Source organism: Mercenaria mercenaria, chromosome 5, assembly GCF_021730395.1.
Source record: "Mercenaria mercenaria strain notata chromosome 5, MADL_Memer_1, whole genome shotgun sequence".
Lineage (NCBI taxonomy): Eukaryota > Metazoa > Mollusca > Bivalvia > Venerida > Veneridae > Mercenaria > Mercenaria mercenaria.
The window spans coordinates 64221705-64242775 of NC_069365.1; the positions used below are offsets into that span (position 1 = coordinate 64221705).

Below are 21071 nucleotides of genomic sequence, written 5' to 3' on the forward strand. Positions count from 1 at the left end.
ATTGGCACATGATCACTCACTAATCTCCCGCGGCATAGATTGCAAATTCGGTAACCATGATAGCACTGTTTGACATGTGTAGGTTTCACATGTGAGAACAAAATGATATACTAGATCTAGTCCTGTGGAAATTTAAAAAAAAAATCAAAAATTTGAAATCCACGAATTTACATCCCCCAAAACAGCTGTTTTGGCCAAAACCGTGAAATTTTGTTCAAAATTAAATGATTTCACAGTATTGACTTTAAACTTGGCATGTAGGTAAGTGATGAAAGCATAAGCTGGTCTATAGGTTTAAGGTCTAGGTCATAAAATGAGCTCAAAAGTTCAAATCTGTCTGTCATATTTAGTGTCTGGAGCATGACTTATTAACTATTCAAGATATTTTCTTCAAACTTGGGATGTATGTAGATGGTGATGAGACAATGTGCAGAGTGCATGAACTAGGGAGGTTTTTTTTGGGGGTTTAACACCGTGTTTCAACAAAAATATTTCAGTTATGTAACGGCGGGCAGTTAACCTAATCAGTGTCCCTTGATTCTGTATCAGTACAAACCTGTTCTCTGCAAGATGGGCATATTAGAATTGCACTGTCTGTCCATGTGTGTGTGTGTTTGTGTGTGTGCATGCGTCCATGTAAATTCTTGTCCCGCTAATTGCCCGGGTCTCTCAGGTCAAGGTCAAGGTCACGAAAGGATTCATACCTAAACTATTCAGGCATATTTTGCACAGACAACTGTAGAATTCTTGGGCACGCTTCAGGGGCATTTGTCACTAATAGTGACAGCTTTTGTTGAGTTCAAGGGTCAAGGTTATAGCAGACCTAATACTGAGAACTATACACTAAGTTACCTAGACCACATATCGGTGGCATACATGTTTTATAAACAGTTCTTGTCTGAGAAATATTTAAAGAGACCATAAACAAGCATATGAATTGACTGAATTTGATTTAAAACAGCAAGTTTTAACTTTTTTTATACAAATAAAAAGTTGTTCTTTCTTTCTAAATTCAGTTTCAAATGGAAGTACTGGAACAACAGCAACAGTTTGTCTCTTGCGAAATAACATAGAACTAGTTATAGGACATGTTGGGGATTCTCGTGCAATCTTGTGTCGTGAGTGTGAAGCTCTGCGGCTGTCACATGATCATACACCAGATGATCCGGAAGAATGTGGAAGAATTAAGAAAGCTGGTGGTACAATTACTGAAAATAGTCTTGGCGTGCCGCATGTCAATGGGCGACTAACAATGACAAGGAGTATAGGAGATATTGAGCTCAAGGCTTTTGGTGTAACGGCAGAACCTCACATTAGATCTATAAGGGTAAGGAAGTATATGTATAGTAAAGCCATGTCAAGTTAATAAATTTATAACTCAGCTATATTAAGATTACCTACTCAGAGGCTGTATTGAAGCATTTTTATCCCAAGATAGGGAGCTGTATTGGAGTCAAGCATGTCTGTCTTTCCGTTTTCATGCGTTCCATATTTTTTAAACACTTGGAAGACTTTTATAAAGCTTGCATTAAGTATTAATTTCATCAAGATGATGTGCAGAGTGCACAACCAAGGTGACTCGGTCTAAGGTCAAGGTCACACTGAGATCAAAGGTCATATCCCCCCATATCTCTTTAACCAGTGGAAGATTTTCATAAAAGTAGTATCAAGTATTTACCTCACCAAGAGGACATGCATTACGCACAGCCCAGATCACTAGGTCTAAGGTCAAGGTCACAAAGATCATATAGCTCAAGTTTTTGTGTACTCCATTTCTTCTAAACAACTGATATAAATTTCATGAAACTAGCATCAGGTATTATCCTCATCAAGGTGACCTTCATAGTGCACAACCCAGGTCACTAGGTCCAAGGTCACACTTAGAGGTCAAAGATCAAATAGCTCAAATTTAAGTGCCCGCTAAATATTGTGCCCACCAATTATTATCATCAAGACGACATGCAGAGTGTGCAAGCAAGGGCACTTGGTTCAAGATCAAAGTCACACTTAAAGGTCATGATCACAACATTTTACTTTCACTTTATCAAAGTGGTGTATGGGTGTATTAATTACCTTCAGCGGTAGCTGAAGTTTAGTCTGCTTTCTTTAACCACACTTGTGAAGTTTTGTTATTATCAAGGGCAGGAGGTGCAGACTAGTGATATGTTGTAAAAATAAAGTGACTAAAATATTACCCTATAGCAGAAATGGTGGAACTCTGAACAAAAAGTAAAATGTGCTGGAGGTTTCTTTTTTATGAGTAAGTGGGTTTTTGCTTAATATATCACAAAATAAATGTGTGAGTGCTGTTGTGCAAAACCTATTCTTTGGCTACATTGTATTTATAGTCCAATAGTTATGAATACACAAAAATGTTTTATTGTAGGTTTTCAGGCTGAGGTGCAATGTTTACAAATTAATATCTTGATTTTTGACATAATTTTATCCTTTTCACCTGTAAATATTACTTTTCTCTGTTTGTTATATTAATGTCATTTCATTTAGATATGCTTGTTTACCGAAACAGATGGTCCTACTTTAACTGTCCACATTTTCAGTTTCCATCCTCTTGAAATGAGACTTGGTATACATCATCAGCATGAAGTGGACATGCACATTTCGTCACTTTCTTGTCCAATTATTATTTTTGGAGTTGTGGCCCTTTCTTGTACATTGAAATATTACAAATACATCAGAACACTGTGTACTCAGCACTTCCTACAGTTTCCATCCAAATAAAATGCTTGAAATGTGGGAATAAAGTATATTATTTGGACTTTTATGTCAGATTTTTAGCTCGACTATTCCATAGTCTGAGCTACTCATCCTGGCATTGGCGTCAGCATCGGTGTCACACCTTGGTTAAAGCTTTGCATACAAGTTACTATCTTCCAAAACTAATGCAGATATTGATTTGAAACTTCACATCGAGAGTTTGGCGCAAGACTATCGTAACTGCCTTTTTCTCAGAAATGATCTTTTATTGTTTTTAGAAACATTTTTAGCTCATCTGATTTTTGGAGAAAAAAAGATGAGTTATTGTCATCACTTGAGCGTCGTCGTTGGCGTTACCTTGTTAAGTTTTATGTTTAGGTCAGCTTTTCTCCTGAACTATCAAAGCTATTGCTTTGAAACTTGCAACACTTGTTCACCATCAATAGCTGACTCTGTACAGCAAGAAACATAACTCCACCCTGCTTTTTGCAAGAATTATGGCCCCTTTTGGACTTAGAAAATATCAGATTTCTTGGTTTAGTTTTTCGTTTAGGTCACCTTTTCTCCTAAACTATCAAAGCTGTCACTTTAAAACTTGCAACACTTGTTCACCATCAAAAGCTGACACTGTACAGCAAGAAACACAACTCAATCCTCCTTTTTGCAAGAATTATGGCCCCTTTTGGACTTAGAAAATATCAGATTTCTGCGTTTTGCGTTTAGGTAAACTTTCCTCCTTAACTGTTAAAGCTATTGCTTTAAAACTTGGAGCAGTTATTTGCTATTAAAAGCTGACTCTGCATAGCAAGTACCGTAACTCTACATTGCTTTTTTGCAAGAATTATGTCCCTTTTTGGACTTAGAAAATCATGGGTATGACAATATTTCTATTATACAGAGACAAAAAAATCAGATGAGCGTCTGCACCCGCAAGGTGGTGCTCTTGTTTATGTATACAATCCTGTATCTTTGGGGTTATAAAACTAGATGATAGCATCAAATCCCATATTTTGCAAAATTATGTCCGCTTTTAAACTTAAAAACTTCTGGTTGGAGTTTTACAGTTTTACAGACTTTCAGTGTTACAGTTTTACAGACTTTCAGTGACCATGAATGTGACCTACTTTCTTAATATTTAACCAGGTTTTCATAGAAAACCAGTTTTTAGATTGGGGTATGTCGTCGGGTGGGCGGGCATCAAACTTGGTTTCCGCGCATTAACTTTAGTTTGGAACAAGCTATAGACACCAAACTTGGCCTGTAGATAGATGATAAGGAGAAGAAGCTTGGGATTGCATTTGGGTCAAGGTCGCTGTTGCTAAAAATAGAAAAATTGGTTTCTGCACAATAACTTTAGTTTTCATTGGTGTATTGAAATTAAACTTGGCCTATAGGTAGCTTATTGAAAAACCAAGGTTGGGATTGTATATGGGGTCATTGGGGTCAAGTTCAAGGAAGGGCGTCGGTTTAAATTCTACTGAGATCCAAAAAAAATAATTTTTTTTTTCTTATTTTTTTTGGTCAAGGTCAGGGTCACAGTTACTAATGTTTTTGTCGGATTACAACGAGTAACAGGCTTGATATCACTATTTAGACCATTTATTAAAGTAAAATAAAAAAAGACACAGAACTGCTCTTGCTCACCACACAAATAATTTTGAGCTGTGCTATGCCACCACACTTTTTTTTCGACCATGTCATGTTTGAATGTCTATGACTCGATGAATATTGCATTTTGTCGCTTAAAAATTGGACAATATTCAGGGCAAACATTATTATAAAGGTTGATGTAAATACAATAGACCCAAGTTGAAAAGTGAATTAAAGATACCGTGATAAACTTTCGTTTTCACATTTTTTCAACACACTTTTAACTCGTCATAACTTACTAAATATAGGTTAGTTTTAAACGGGAAGCACATGGCATGTTCTTCGTTTATGCTACTTTTTACAGAAATAAAAATCTTTAACATATTTTGCACCAGCTGATTCTTGGATGGAGAATAGTTACCCCAATGCAGATACGGGCAAAAATATAGGTGAACTGTTTTGTCCGCCACGAACTGTTTTGCTCGGAACCGGTTAAAGGGTGTGTAAAACATCGGTACAGTTAATAAGGATTGATCTTAAGGTACTAGTATCATAGATCAGTAGACATTTAACAGTTATATATAAACAAACCTGTCTGTAGGTAACGAATTATGATGGGTAACTTTTACAGACTCTGACTTATTAAAAAGCTGAAATCAGCATGATAACTTTTTAGCTTGACTTATGATATGAAGTATATAGAGAGCTATACTACTCAACCCGGCCTCAGCATCCACATTGGTACCCGTCCGTATCCAAACCTTAATAAAATTTTGATGCAGTTTCTCTTCATCTCTGTAAATTTCTTGATGGATTTGCCTCAAATCAAACTCAATATAGTTATTCCTAATCATTCAGTTGGGCATAACTCTGGCACCAAAATTTCATTAATTATCCCCCATTTTTACTTAGAATTTCAGGTTAAATTTGTCTATCTCCATTATTACTGAATAAGTTTGATTCAAACTTAAAAAGTCCACATCATCACCCACATCATATGACACAAGGTCCATAACTCTTGCACCAATTTTACATGAATTATTCCCCCTTTGTATCACGGGCTGTAAACACTGGCTCCCACACTTTAGGGAGGTATGTTGAAAAAAGAGCCAATGACACTTCAGAGGCATCGCTCAAAATGACCAGAACTACACTAGAAATGTAAACAAAGACAGAGGGTGACTTTATTTTTAGCCCACCATCATCAGATGGTAGGCTATTCAAATCACTCTGCGTCCGTGGTCCGTCATCCTTCCATCCGTCCGTGCGTCCGTCCTTCCGTTAACAATTTCTCGTTATCGCATCTCCTCAGAAACTACCAGGGGGATTTTGACCAGACTTTGTCAGAATGATGTATTGATATCCTAGTTGTGTCCCCCTGAAAATCAGACTGGTTCAACAAATTTTTAGTAAGTTATGGCCCTTTGTTTATTTCTATAATTTACATAGATTTATATAGGGAAAAACTTTGAAAATCTTCTTGCCCAAAACCACAGAGCCTAGGGCTTTAATATTTGGTATGAAGCATCATCTAGTGGTCCTCTACCAAGATGATTGAAATTATTTCCCTGGGGTCTAATATGGCCCCGCCCCGGGGGTCACATGGTTTATATAGACTTATATAGGGAAAAACTTTGAAAAACCTCTTGTCCAAAACCACAGGGCTTAGGGCTTTGATATTTTGTATGTGACATCATCTAGTGGTCTTCTACTAAGATTGTTCAAATTATCCCCCAAGGGTCAAATATGGCCCCGCCCCGGGGGTCACATGGTTTACATAGACTTATATAGGGAAAACTTTGAAAATCTTCTTGTCCAAACCACAAAGCCTAGGGCTTTGATATTGTAATGTAGCATCGCCTGGTGGTTCTCTACCAAGTTTGTTAAAATTATCCCCCTTGGGTCAAATATGGACCCGCCCTGGGGTCACATGGTTCATATAGACTTATACAGGGAAAAGCTTTTAAAAACTTCTTGTCAATAACCTACAACATTCAAATTTGGACCACATGTATGGTTTTGAGTGGCAAGATGAGCCTTTACATGAGTTGACCTTGATTTTGACCTATTGACCTACTTTTACATTTCGGTAGCTACAACCTTCAAATTTGGACCACATGCATTGTTTTGTGCACTGAAATAAACTTTGACCTTGACATTGACCTAGTGACCTACTTTCACATTTTTGAAGGTACAGACTTCAAATTTGGACCACATGCATAATTTCGTGTTCCGAAATGAAATTTGACCTTGATTTTGACCTAGTGACCTACTTTCACATTTCTCAAGCTACAGCCTTCAAATTTGGACCACATGCATAGTTTTGTGTACCGAAACAAACTTTGACCTTTACATTGACCTAGTGACCTACTTTCACATTTCTCAAGCTACAGCCTTCAAATTTGGACCACTAGCGTAGTTTTGTGTACCGAAATGAACTTTGACCTGTTACAGAAAGTAAACGATGGTAAATTTATTTTTTTTTTACAGAAAGTAAAAAATAAACTTGCCCTCTGTCTTTGTTTTCATTTCTCGTGTAGTTCTGGTCATTAGCACCACCTTGGAAGTATCACTGGCTCTTTTTTTCAACTCACCTCCATAAAGAGTGGGATTAAGTGTTTACAGCCCGTTTGAAAAACCGGATGAATTATGGGAACACCCCTGGCGGGCGGGCAGAGTCCCCAAACTTTTTCAGGAGCATATCTTCTATATGCATGGAGAGATTTTGATTAACTTGCCACAAATGTTCACCCTCATGAGACGGAGTGTCATGTGCAAGAACCAGTCCCTAGGTCTAAGATCAAGGTCACACTTAGAGGTCAACGGTCAAATTCAAGAATGACTTTAGAGCATTTCTTCTTCATGCATGGAGGGATTTAGATGATACTCAGCACAGTTGTTCTCCATCATGAGAAGGAGTGTCGTGTGAAAGAACCAGGTCTCTAGGTCTAAGGTCAAGGTCACACTTAGAGGTCAAACGTCGATACTTTGTCCAGAGCATTTCTTCTTCATGCATGGAGGGATTTTAATGTTACTATACATAACTTTTGTATAATTGACTGTTGACCAAGGCCACTTTTCTGTACGTGGTACAACATAGATGTTACTTTCAAATTTTAGGGTGTATTTTATAGTATCTCTACCTGGAAAGGAGTTTTTTTGTGGAAAAACAAAATATAGATTTCTTGTGGACTTACTTCCCTTTGTTGCTACTATAAATAGCTTATTCTTGAAATTTTTTAACCTGGTTGTTAGAATTGGATATGTCATTGTTTGCGCTTACTGTCTACCAAACTTATACAGAATATGTTTTACTGTAACATCTGCATTACGGGCTTATATTGTGACATTCTCATACTTAGGAAAAATTTGTAACTTTTTCACTTTGGTGGAAAAGTACATCACCAGTCTACATACATCATTGAAAAAAATACTTTATTAAATGATCTGCGTGTATTACATAAAACATGATCAGTCTGTTTGTCTATATGAATTCTGCTTTAAATTATATCACAAAAATATACCAAGTTTGTTAAAGATATTCAAGTTTGTCAAAAACATGGCCACCAGAGAGGAGGCCTTTTTAGCTCACCAGAGCACGAGGTGCTCAAGGTGAGCTATTGTGACCAGTCATTGTCTGGCGTCCTTCGTCATCCGTTGTGCGTCGTTTGTCAACATTTGCCTTGTTAACACTCTAGAGACCACAGTTGTAACACAGTCTTTATGAAGCGTTTGTCTTGATGATCTCTAGGTCAAGTTTGAAACTGGGTCATGTGGGGTCAAAAACTACGTCAGTAGGCCAGATCAAAGGATCATCTTGTCAACACTCTAGAGACCACATTTATGACCGTATCTTCTTGAAACTTGATCAGAATGTATATCTTGATGACTTCTAGGTCAAATTTGAATCTGGGTCATTTGGGATCAAAAACTTGGTCACCCGGTCAAATCAAAGGAAAAGCTTGTTAACACTCTAGAGGCCACATTTATGACCCTTTCTTCATGGAACATGGTCAGAATGTTTTTCTTGATTACCTCTAGGTCAGGTTTGAATCTGGGTCATGTTGGAGCAAAAAGTAGGTCACTAGGCCAGGTCAAAGGAAAATCTTGTTAACACTCTAGAGACCACATTTTGAGTTTGAAACTCATGAGATTTGGTCAGAATGCTTGTCTTGATGACCTCTGGGTCAAGTTCGAATCTGGGTCGTGTGGGGTTAAAAACTAGGTCACCTGGTCAAATTAAAGGAAACGCTTTTTACCACTGTAGAAGCCACATGTCACTAGGCCAGATCGAAGAAAAATCTTGTTTACACTCTAGAGACGACATTTTTGCTCCAATCTTCATGAAACTTGGTCAGAATGTTTGTTTTCATGAAATGGACAAGTTCGAATCTGGGTCATATGGGGTAAAAAACTAGGTCTCCTAAGGTCAAATCAAAGAAAATGCTTGTTTTTTGGTCCAATCTAGAGGCGACATTGCTCCAATCTTCATGAAACTTGGTCAGAATGTTTATCTCCTTGAAAACTTGGATGAAGTTGAAACTGGGTCATGTGATGTCCAGAACTTGGTCACTAGGTCACACATGTTAATACACTGTTATGGTGTGTTACTCTGGTGAGCAACCTAGGGCCATCATGGCCCTCTTGTTTTAGCTCACCTGAGTGGTCTGGGTGAGCTGTTGTGATCACTCACAGTCGAGCATCTGTCCGGCTGTCCAAACTTTCCTTTTAACAACATCTCCTTTGAAATCATTTCATAGAAGTTTATGAAACTTGGCCTGGATGTTCCTTGGGTGGTCATCTTCCAAAGTTGTTCAAATGGTTCCCCTTGATTGCAAGTAGCAGCCGCTAGAGCTAAAAGTAGAAAAATCTTTAAATGACATCTCCTCCTAAATGGCACTAATCTGGTCCGATTTTGAAATAATTTCATGCAAATGGTCCTTAGATAAATGTAACCCTCTACTAAGATTATACAAATTAATCATGATTCGTCAAAAAACATGGCTGCAAGGGGACGTGGTCACTTTTACCTATATGTATATATTGGAAACTTTGAAAATCTTGTAAGAAACAGCTGGCTAGATTTTGAAATTATTTCACACAAATGGTCCTTGTGTGACTATCAAAATTATTCAAATAATTTTGATTCATCAAAAAACATGGCCACCAAAGGGCATGGTCACTTTTCCCTATATGTATATTGTGGAAACTTTAAAAATCTTCTTGTATGAAACTGCTGACCCGATTCTAAAATAATTTCTCACAAATGGTTCTTGTGTGCCCCTCTGCAAGGTTGTTCTATTTTTCCCAATTTGTCAAAAAACATGGCTGCCAAGGTCAGTGGTCACTTTTCCCAATATGTTTATATCCCGTCCCTAGATTTGCCACTATAATGCCACCCTTTTCAATGGTGGAGTATAATAAATTAGACTATTTTCCACCAAAATGCCACCTAAAATGCCACCAAAATGGTGAGAAAATGAACAGGACAGTGGCAAACCAGTTTTCCACTAAATTCCACCTTTTTCCACTTGTGTACACCTTTAGGTGGCAATAAGTGGAGTATTTAGACAGTTTTACACCATTATGCCACCATCATGGTGGAAAATATGTTTGTAAGTGGAGTATTTAGACAAAGTACCACTAAAATGCCACCATATTATGGTGTAAAATCTATTTTCCACTAAACGCCACTTATTTCCACCAACCTAACAGGTGGCAGTAAGTGGACAAAATTTCACCAAAACACCACTATGGTAGCAGTCCTATTTTCCACTAAATGCCACCAAATAGCTGGCAATAGGTGGAAAATACGTGGCAACTAGTGGAAATTGGCTGCACCTGCTGAATCTGAAAAAAAATCAGTAGTAAGCAAAAATCAAATTATATTAATATACTTCTTATTTTTATGCAAAAATCAAAGACCCTTCACAAGAAATCACAAAAGATCTGAACACGAGGATCAGGATGCTGTCAATGCAGTCTTATTTTTTAGCTCACCTGTCACAAAGTGACAAGGTGAGCTTTTGTGATCGCGCAGTGTCCGTCGTCCGTCCGTGCATGCGTCCGTAAACTTTTGCTTGTGACCACTCTAGAGGTCACATTTTTCATGGGATCTTTATGAAAATTGGTCAGAATGTTCATCTTGATGATATCTAGGTCAAGTTCGAAACTTGGTAACGTGCCATCAAAAACTAGGTCAGTAGGTCTAAAAATAGAAAAACCTTGTGACCACTTTAGAGGTCACATTTTTCTTGGGATCTTTATGAAAGTTGGTCAGAATGTTCATCTTGATGATATCTAGGTCAAGTTCGAAACTGGGTCACAAGCGGTCAAAAACTAGGTCAGTAGGTCTAAAAATAGAAAAACCTTGTGACCACTCTAGAGGTCACATTTTTCATGGGATCTTTATGAAAGTTAGTCAGAATGTTCATCTTGATGATATCTAGGTCAAGTTCGAAACTGGGTCACGTGCCTTCAAAAACTAGGTCAGTAGGTCTTAAAATAGAAAAACCTTGTGACCTCTCTAGAGGCCATATATTTCAAAAGGTCTTCATGAAAATTGGTCAGAACGTTCACCTTGATGATATCTAGGTCAAGTTCGAAACTCGGTCACGTGCCGTCAAAAACTAGGTCAATAGGTGAAATAATAGAAAAACCTTGTGACCTCTGTAAAGGCCATATTTTTCATGGGATCTGTATGAAAGTTGGTCTGAATGTTCATCTTGATGATATCTAGATCAAGTTCGAAACTGGGTCACGTGCTGTCAAAAACTAGGTCAGTAGGTCTAAAAATAGAAAAACCTTGTGACCTCTCTAGAGGCCATATATTTCATGACATCTTCATGAAAATTGGTCAGAACGTTCACCTTGATGATATCTAGGTCAAGTTCGAAAGTGGGTCACGTGCCATCAAAAACTAGGTCAGTAGGTCAAATAATAGAAAAACCTTGTGACCTCTCTGAAGGCCATATTTTTCATTGGATCTGTATGAAATTGGTCAGAATGTTCATCTTGATGATATCTAGGTCAAGTTTGAAACTGGGTCACGTGCCATAAAAAACTAGGTCAGTAGGTCAAATAATAAAAAGCCTTGTGACCTCTCTAGAGGCCATACTTTTCATGGGATCTGTATGAAAGTTGGTCTGAATGTTAACCTTGATGATATCTAGGTCAAGTTTGAAACTGGGTCACGTGCCATAAAAAACTAGGTCAGTAGGTCAAATAATAAAAAGCCTTGTGACCTCTCTAGAGGCCATACTTCTCATGGGATCTGTATGAAAGTTGGTCTGAATGTTAACCTTGATGATATCTAGGTCAAGTTTGAAACTGAGTCAACTGCGGTCAAAAACTAGGTCAGTAGGTCAAAAATTATTGAAATCTTTTGACCTCTCTAGAGGCCATATTTTTCAATGGATCTTCATGAAAATTGATCTGAATGTTCACCTTGATGATATCTAGATCAGTTTCGAAACTGGGTCATATGCGGTCAAAAACTAGGCCAGTAGATATAAAAATAGAAAAACCTTGTGACCTCTCTAGAAGCCATATTTTTCATGAGATCTTCATGAAAGTTAGTGAGAATGTTCACCTTGATGATATCTAGGTAAATTTCAAAACAGGGTCACGTACCTTCGAAAACAAGGTCAATAGGTGAAATAATAGAAAAACCTAGAGACCATATTTTTCAATGGATCTTCATGAAAATTGGTCAGAATTTTTATCTTGATAATATCTAGGTCACTATGTCAAATAATAGAAAAAACGACGTCATACTCAAAACTGGGTCATGTGGGAAGAGGTGAGCGATTCAGGACCATCATGGTCCTCTTGTTAATCACTTCCCTTTTATGTTACTATGAATAGCTTATTTAGTAACCTTTTAGCTCACCTGTCACGATGTGACAAGGTGAGCTTTTGTGATCGCGCGGTGTCTGTTGTAAACTTTTGCTTGTGACCACTCTAGAGGTCACACTTTTCATGGGATCTTTATGAAAGTTGGTCAGAATGTTCATCTTGATAATATCTAGGTCAAGTTCGAAATTGGGTCACTTGCCATCAAAAACTAGGTCAGTAGGTCTAAAAATAGAAAAGCCTTGTGACCTCTCTATAGGCCATATATTTCACAAGATCTTCATGAAAATTGGTCAGAACGTTTTCCTTGATGATATCTAGGTCAAGCTTGAAACTGGGTCACGTGCCGTCAAAAACTAGGTCAGTAGGTCTAAAAATAGAAAAACCTTGTGACCTCTCTAGAGGCCATATATTTCACAAGATCTTCATGAAAATTGGTCAGAATATTCATCTTGATGATATCTAGGTCAAGTTTGAAACTGGGTCACGTGCCTTCAAAAACTAGGTAAGTAGGTCTAAAAATAGAAAAACCTTGTGACCTCTCTAGAGGCCATATATTTCACAAGATCTTCATGAAAATTGGTCAGAACGTTCACCTTGATGATATCTAGATCAAGTTCGAAACTAGGTCATGTGCCTTCAAAAACTAGGTCAGTAGGTCAAATAATAGAAAAACCTTGTGACCTCTCTAATGCCATATTTTTCATGGGATCTATATGAAAGTTGGTCTGAATGTTCATCTTGATGATATCTAGGTCAGGTTTGAAACTGGGTCACGTGCGGTCAAAAACTAGGTCGGTAGGTCTAAAAATAAAAAAACCTTGTAACCTCTCTAGAGGCCATATATTTCATGAGATCTTCATGAAAATTGGTTTGAATGTTCATCTTGATGATATCTAGGTCAGGTTTGAAAGTGGGTCACGTGCCCTCAAAAACTAGGTCAGTAGGTCAACTAATAGAAAAACCTTGTGACCTCTGTAAAGGCCATATTTTTCATGGGATCTGTATGAAAGTTGGTCTGAATGTTCATCTTGATGATATCTAGGTCAAGTTCGAAACAGGGTCATGTGCGGTCAAAAACTAGGTCAGTAGGTCTAAAAATAGAAAAACCTTGTGACCTCTCTAGAGGCCATACTTGTGAATGGATCTCCATAAAAATTGGTCAGTATGTTCACCTTATTGATATCTAAGTCAAGTTTAAAACTGGGTCACATGCCTTAAAAAACTAGGTCAGTAGGTCAAATAATAAAATAACCTTGTGACATCTCTAAAGGCCATACTTTTCATGGGATCTGTATGAAAGTTAGTCTGAATGTTCATCTTGATGATATCTAGGTCAAGTTTGAAACTGGGTCAACTGCGGTCAAAAACTAGGTCAGTAGGTTAAAAATTATAAAAATCTTTTGACCTCGCTAGAGGCCATATTTTTCAATGGATCTTCATGAAAATTGATCTGAATGTTCAACTTGATGATATCTAGATCAGTTTCGAAACTGGGTCACGTGCAGTCAAAAACTAGGCCAGTAGATATAAAAATAGAAAAACCTTGTGACCTCTCTAATGGCCATATTTTTCATGAGATCTTCATGAAAATTAGTGAGAATGTTCACCTTGATGATATCTAGTTAAAGTTCAAAACAGGGTCATGTACCTTCGAAAACTAGGTCAATAGGTCAAATAATAGAAAGACCTTGTGACCTCTCTAGAGACCATATTTTTCAATGGATCTTCATGAAAATTGGTCAGAATTTTTATCTTGATAATATCTAGGTCAAGTTCAAAATTGGGTCACATGAGCTCAAAAACTAGGTCACTATGTCAAATAATTGAAAAAACGACGTCATACTCAAAACTGGGTCATGTGGGAAGAGGTGAGCGATTCAGGACCATCATGGTCCTCTTGTTTCATATTCCAGGACGGCTTAAGTTGATGGCAAATGACTCTCCAAATTTCACTCCTTTGGATGTAAGACCATTTTTCCAGCACAGAATCTGTAACAGCAAACCATATATCTATTAATAAATATATTTTTCTAACATTCTGAATAATTTTGCAGAAAATTGTAAATTTCCTCTAGGAGATATGAAATCAAAAGACTGAACTAACTTACTGACATAACAACAAACTCTACAAACTTAATCTACCGGTATGTCAAATGATATGCCACATCTTTTTTAAAACTGAGAAGTTTCATCAAAATCTACATTGTAGAAAAATTCTATGCAATAGATACAGGAAAATTCCCTATTTTTTACCAAATCAAGGTAAATAATTGAGCAGTGTTAATAAGCTTATAATAATTACATGAGGTTTAGTGATTCTATAGACAAAGCCACTATAATATTTTTCCAGTTACAATCATTTTCAATTAATGTGACGGACAGATGAAACAGAAAGGACAACGCCAGAAATTATATCCATCCGCCTTTGGCAAAAGATAATAATGGCACTTGGGTTTTTCATCACATTTATAATTAATATTTATCATATAATATGCCAGGAAATTCTATTAATTGGTGTATTTCTTTAAAAATTAAGGGTTATTTAAACATTAGCTTTTGTAAAAACATAGAATATTTACCTGATTCAGAATTATCTTGATATGTTTCTTTTATGCAGTAATAAGCTGTATGCTGCTCAGGTAATATTCAGCCAGGCAGGCAGACCATGTCACAAGTTGCATTTTTTCACAGAAGGTCCCTGGTATGAAAAGTTTAAAGTGCATATTGTATCCTAAATGCTAATCAACAATGTAAATAATTACAAAATGATACAATTTTACCAGCAGTGTTATAAACATAATTGAGCTACGGTATATTCCAGAAAATATATCTTGGATTTATCCATCTGCCAAACTTCATAAAAGGAGATTGGTTGATTTTAATTAAACATGTTAAAGCAGTTTTGTAAATGTTGTTTCAAATTCAAGTAATTGTTAACGGTAAGTAAGTTAAAGACAATGTTAAAGACAGTAATAATTAAAAAAAATAAACAGTATAATATTGTTACCTCTCACAATGTGTTTCCATTTTCTCCCTGACTGACTCATCAAATGCCAGATTTCAAATTTTGATATTACTACACAGTTAAATTGATTCCACACATACACTTTTTTGGTCAGCTAAAGAAGGTGTCAAATACTTAAGTTGAAAAGCTATTGTAAAAACATCCTTTTTATATACACTTCTTTTTTTTTCAATCAATGAAGAGAAAAGGCAAGAACTATTTCTTTGCATCTGACCGGATGTTTGCCTGCATATATAAATCTTAACTGACCCAAATTCCACCTGGGGTTGTTTCTATACATTAGTGTGGGAGCTTGTAACTTGATCTATCATTAATCTTATCTTTAACCAACTTCCACTCATGCAGAAATAATACACTGTCGACACATTCAAAAATGATCTTTTCAGATTCAGCCAGTACGCCAATTTCCACTAGTTGCCACCTATTTTCCACCATCTGTCTTTCAGAATTGTTGATTGAAAAAGTGACTAATTAATATTTCCATTGAATATAATACAAAGATATAATAATTAATAAATATTCTGTCTCACAAAATAACCAAAATACAAATTTTCTGTATAGTGAACCACTCTGAATATTATTTTTGTCCAGCTGGAGTCAGCATAGACTTATTCTTATTTTAACAAAACCCTTTGAAGGAGCCAGGGTACGTGATACTGTTTTGCTGATGTCTGTCTGTCAGTCTGTTGGTCGTTCGGTATGTAGAACAATCAGTTTCTGGATGGTAACTCAAGAACGCTTGGGCCTAAAATCATGAAACTTTATATGGAGGTTGGTCATGACCAGCAGTGACCCTATTGACTTGGAGGCCAGTAGGTCAAAGGTCAAGATCATAGTGACCTGGAACAGACAGTTTAACAGTTTCCAGATGATAACTCTATTACTCTTGGGCCTAGGATCATGAAAGTGAATGGGAAGGTTGTTCGTAACTAGCAGATAACCCCTGTAGATTATGAGTTCAGTAGGTCAAAGCTCAAGGTCACATTGAGCTGAAACAGTTAAGCTGTTTCCGGATGTTAATTTGAGAACTCTTAGACCTATGATCATGAAACTAAATAGGGACATTGATCATTACCAGCAGACGACCCCTATTGATTTTGTGGCCAGTTGTTCAAAGGTCTAGGTCACACTGACCCAGAACACTAGAAATTTTTTGCCCAATAACCAGAGAATGCTTTGGTCTAAGATCACACTTGATACAGAAGTCACTTATGACTGGTAAATGACCCATAATTATTGATTTGAGGTCAGTACATCAAACGTCCAGTGCACAGTGACCAAATGATTTCTGTTTCTTGTACAGTTACTGAATGCATCAAGGGGGGCATTTTGTGTTCTACGAGCTGTTGTCAATGTGGAGTTTTAGCTGTCAGGGTCCGTGTCAGTCAGGCCTGAAGTTTGACGTTTAGTGTCCATTACACCTTGATTCCAACCAGAGTCCAAGTGAAGATTTTTGTTAATCCAATGTCTTACAGTTCGCTTCTCAATCAAACATCACAAAAATTTCTAAGTTTTTTTTCCACCTATTCGCCACCAAGAAAATTTTCTAAGTCCCTATTTTCCACTAATCGCCGCTCAGTTTACACCATGAAAAAAAACTATGTTCTACTTTACACCAATTACCACCTTTTTGCCACCATAAAGAAAACCAAAATTTACACCTAATGCCACCTAAATAAAGTGGCTTTTGGTGGCAAATTTACCATTTATGTGGAAAAAGAGTTGAATTACACCAAACGCCAGCTAATTCCACCAACTGCCACCCTTTTTCCATGGAAATAAGTGGAAAAGAGTGGCATTAGGTGGCAAATCTAGGGACGGGATTGGAAATTTTAAAAAACTTTTTGTATAAAACTGCTGGCCAGATTTCGAAATAATTTAATAGAAACGGTCCATGTGTGACCCTCTACCAAGAATGTTCATATTATCCGGATTTGTCAAAAAACATGGCCGCAAGGGGGCAATGTCACTTTTCCCTATATGTATATGGTGGAAACTTTAAAAATCTTCTTGTAGGAAACAGCTGGCCCGATTTTAAAATGATTTCACATAAATGGTCCTTGTATGACCCTCTACCAAGATTGTTCAGATTATTCTGATTTGTCGAAAAGATATGGTTGCTGAGGGTGTCAGAAACTGCTGGCCCTTTACAAAGATTGTACAAATATACTTTTTATCCCCCGCCGATGAAATCGGGAGGGGGGAATTAAAATGGCGTTGTCCGTCCGTCACGTCCGTGTGTGCGTCCATCCGCAGCCATATCTAAGTAACTAGCTGGTAGAATTTCATGAAACTTGAAATAAACATGAACCAACATACTGCGATGATGCCCGTCAAGTTTTTTTTTTTATTGGTCAATTTTCCTTATAGTTTTTGCCCTTGATCTAATGAAAAATGTCGGTCCGCAGCCATTTCTCAGTAACTATCATGTAGAATTTCATAAAACTTGAACTAAACATGCACCAACATACTGCGATGATGCCCGTCAAGTTTTTTTTTTGATTGGTCAATTTCCCTTAGAGTTACTGCCCTTGATTAAATGAAAAAATCCGTGTCTGCAGCAATTTCTCAGTAACAAGCTGGTAGAATTCAATCATGAAGCTTGAAATAAATATGAACCAGCATTATTACTTCGATGATGCCAGTCATTTTTTGTTTTAATTGGTCAATTTTCCTTAGAGTTATTGCCCTTTAATTGTTTATAAATCTACAGATTTGTACATAACAAACCAACCAATTGGTAGAATTTCATTAAACATCTTTCATTCTTTTCCATGAACATTTATTATAAACATGTGAAGTTGTGTACCCACACCTGGTCACCACCTTGCCTTGGTCACACCCCCCCCCCCCCCCCCCCCCCCCCCCCTCCTTTAAAAAAAAAGATTATTTTTCATTCCTTTTTAATTTTTTTTTCAAACCTTCCATGAATATTTATCAACATGCAGAGTTGTACCATTCCCCGCCACCTCCCTCCTCCCCCCAGTCCCCCCCCCCCCCCCCCCCCCATCCCCCATTTTTCTTTTTTTTTTTTCATTTTTAATTTTCCATCAATATTTATGATCAACATATGATGTTTTGTACCCTCACCCAGTCACCCCCGGGCCCCCCCCCCCCCTCCTCCTCCCCCACCAAAAAATAGCATTCATTTTCTTTTAAATTAAACATGCGCATGCGAGATTTTAGACTGATTCAATAACATCAAAGTCGCTGATCCGTAGTTTTCAAAACAATGTGAAAACCAATCTTAAAATTACGTCATTGCACCGCCACCTGCCAAAGTGTACTTTCGTTTTCACTGACCTCAATGTTTATCGAGCCATCAGAGGATGAACCAGTTTAGTGCTAACACCGAGTTTGTGCTTCTCAATTTAAATACTTGCACAACATGCAAAAAATCAACCACGATTTAACAAAAATTGGCGAGTTAATGTCAGAAACTACACAGAATTTCGGACAAACATTAATTCGGATAAGTGAATTTTATGAAATAAATTGAAATTCATACTGCTTGAAGAATTGACTGCCATTCCTTTGTGATATTGTCATGTTTCAATAATTATACCCCCACCAAACATGTTTGAGGGGGGTATATAGGAGTCAGTTTTGTCGCGTCCCGTCGCGTCCCGAAATCTATTATCTCAGTTATTACCAAATGGATTTGATTCAAACTTAAAATACATGTTCCACCTTATCACCCACATCATGTGACACAAGGTGCATAACTCTTGACACCAAGTTTTCATGAATTATGTCCCCTTTTACTTAGAATTTAAGGTTAATTTTGTTGTATTTTCACTATATCTCAGTTATTACAAAATGGATTTGATTCAAACTTAAAATAGATGTTCCACCTCAACACCCACATCATGTGACACAAGGTGCATAACTCTGACACCATTTTTTTTATGATTTATGCCCCTTTTTACTTAGAATTTAAGGTTGATTTTGAGGTATTTTCACTATATCTCAGTTACTACTGAATAGATTTGATTCAAACTTAAAATAGATGTTCCACCTCATCACCCACATCATGTGCCCACATCATGTGACACAAGGTGCATAACTCTGACACCAAGTTTTCATGAATTATGTCCCCTTTTACTTAGAATTTAAGGTTAATTTTGTTGTATTTTCACTATATTTCAGTTATTACTAAATGGATTTGATTAAAACTTAAAATAGTTGTTCCACCTTATCACCCTGATGATGTAACATAAGGTGCTTAACTCTAACATAAATTTTTTATGAATTATGTCCCCTTTTACTTTAAATTTAAGGTTGATTTTGATGTATTTTCACTATATCTCAATTATTACAAAATGGATTTGATTCAAACTTAAAATAGATGTTCCACCTCATCACCCACATCATGTGACACAAGGTGCATAACTCTGACACCAATTTTTCATGAATTATGCCCCTTTTTATGCCCCCGAAGGGAGGCATATAGTTTTTGAACCGTCTGTCAGTCTGTCGGTCTGTCAGTCTGTCCGCAATTTTCGTGTCTGGTCCATATCTTTGTCATCGATGGATGGATTTTCAAATAACTTGGCATGAATGTGTACCACAGTAAGACGACGTGTCGCACGAAAGACCCAGGTCCGTAGCTCGAAGGTCAAGGTCACACTTAGACGTTAAAGGTCATTTTTCATGATAGTTGGGCGTGTCCGGTCCATATCTTTGTCATCCATGGATGGATTTTCAAATAACTTGGCATGAATGTGTACCACAGTAAGACGACGTGTCGCGTGCAAGACCCAGGTTCGTAGCTCAAAGGTCAAGGTCACACTTAGACGTTAAAGGTCATTTTTCATGATAGTGCATTCGTGTCCGGTCCATATCTTTGTCATCCATGGATGGATTTTCAAATAACTTGGCATAAATGTGTACCACAGTAAGACGACGTGTCGTGCGCAAGACCCAGGTCCGTAGCTCAAAGGTCAAGGTCACACTTAGACGTTAAAGGTCATATTTCAACATAGTGCATTGATGGGCGTGTCCGGTCCATATCTTTGTCATTCATGCTTGGATTTTAAAAATATTGGGCATGGATGTGTACCACAGTAAGACGACGTGTCGCGCGCAAGACCCAGGTCCATAGGTCAAAGGTCCTAAACTCTAACATTGGCCATAACTATTCATTCAAAGTGCCATCGGGGGCATGTGTCATCCTATGGAGACAGCTCTTGTTACTTAGAATTTAAGGTTGATTTTGATGTATTTTCACTATATCTCAGTCACTACTGAATGGATTTGATTCAGACTTAAAACAGATGTTCCACCTCATCACCCACATCATGTGACACAAGGTGCATAACTCTGACACTAATTTTTCTTGAGTTGTGTCCCCTTTTACCTAGAATTTAAGGTTAATTTTGATGTATTTTCACTATATCTCATTCTGATTGGCTTAGAGCCAAAGGGAAGTGACCTTTTTTTAACTTTTGTACTGAGTTTCTTCCCCTTAAATTCCAGGAATAAGTCTATTTTTAGAAATCCTATTTTTAGATTTTCAATATTTTAGGTATTTTTCTTACTTTTTTATTATAAGTTCTGTGTAAAAAGTAAAAACATTTTTCTGTGGTAACATGGGTCGGTAAGACACTTTTTTTGTATTCACTTTTAGTGTATATTTTAGTGTATCTCTAATATTAGAGATTTAATATATTTACTAGTATTACTATACTAGTATTATACTAGTATTACTTATATGTGGAAGACCAGGATGAAGTACTCCAAAGTATTTTTAAGATTTCTTATGGTTGCCATTCTTCTGTGACAAGACCGTATGGTGGGGGTATGAGTCACTCCTGTGACAGTTCTAGTTTATGGGAGAAGAATGCCCAGTTTAAATACATGTAGATCTAATCTAACTACGGAT

The 21071-nt window shown here is 37.1% G+C and overlaps 1 protein-coding gene across 2 annotated transcripts in view; it reads left to right on the forward strand.

The window, feature by feature from the left end:
• Positions 1-21071, forward strand: part of LOC123557420 (protein phosphatase 1K, mitochondrial-like) — an 83620-nt gene that overhangs the window by 58215 nt on the left and 4334 nt on the right. For both annotated transcript variants that reach the window (XM_053543764.1, XM_053543765.1), the window contains one exon: positions 1017-1327. In XM_053543764.1, coding sequence (XP_053399739.1) covers positions 1017-1327 — 311 coding nt within the window. The remainder of the gene's footprint in view (positions 1-1016; positions 1328-21071) is intronic.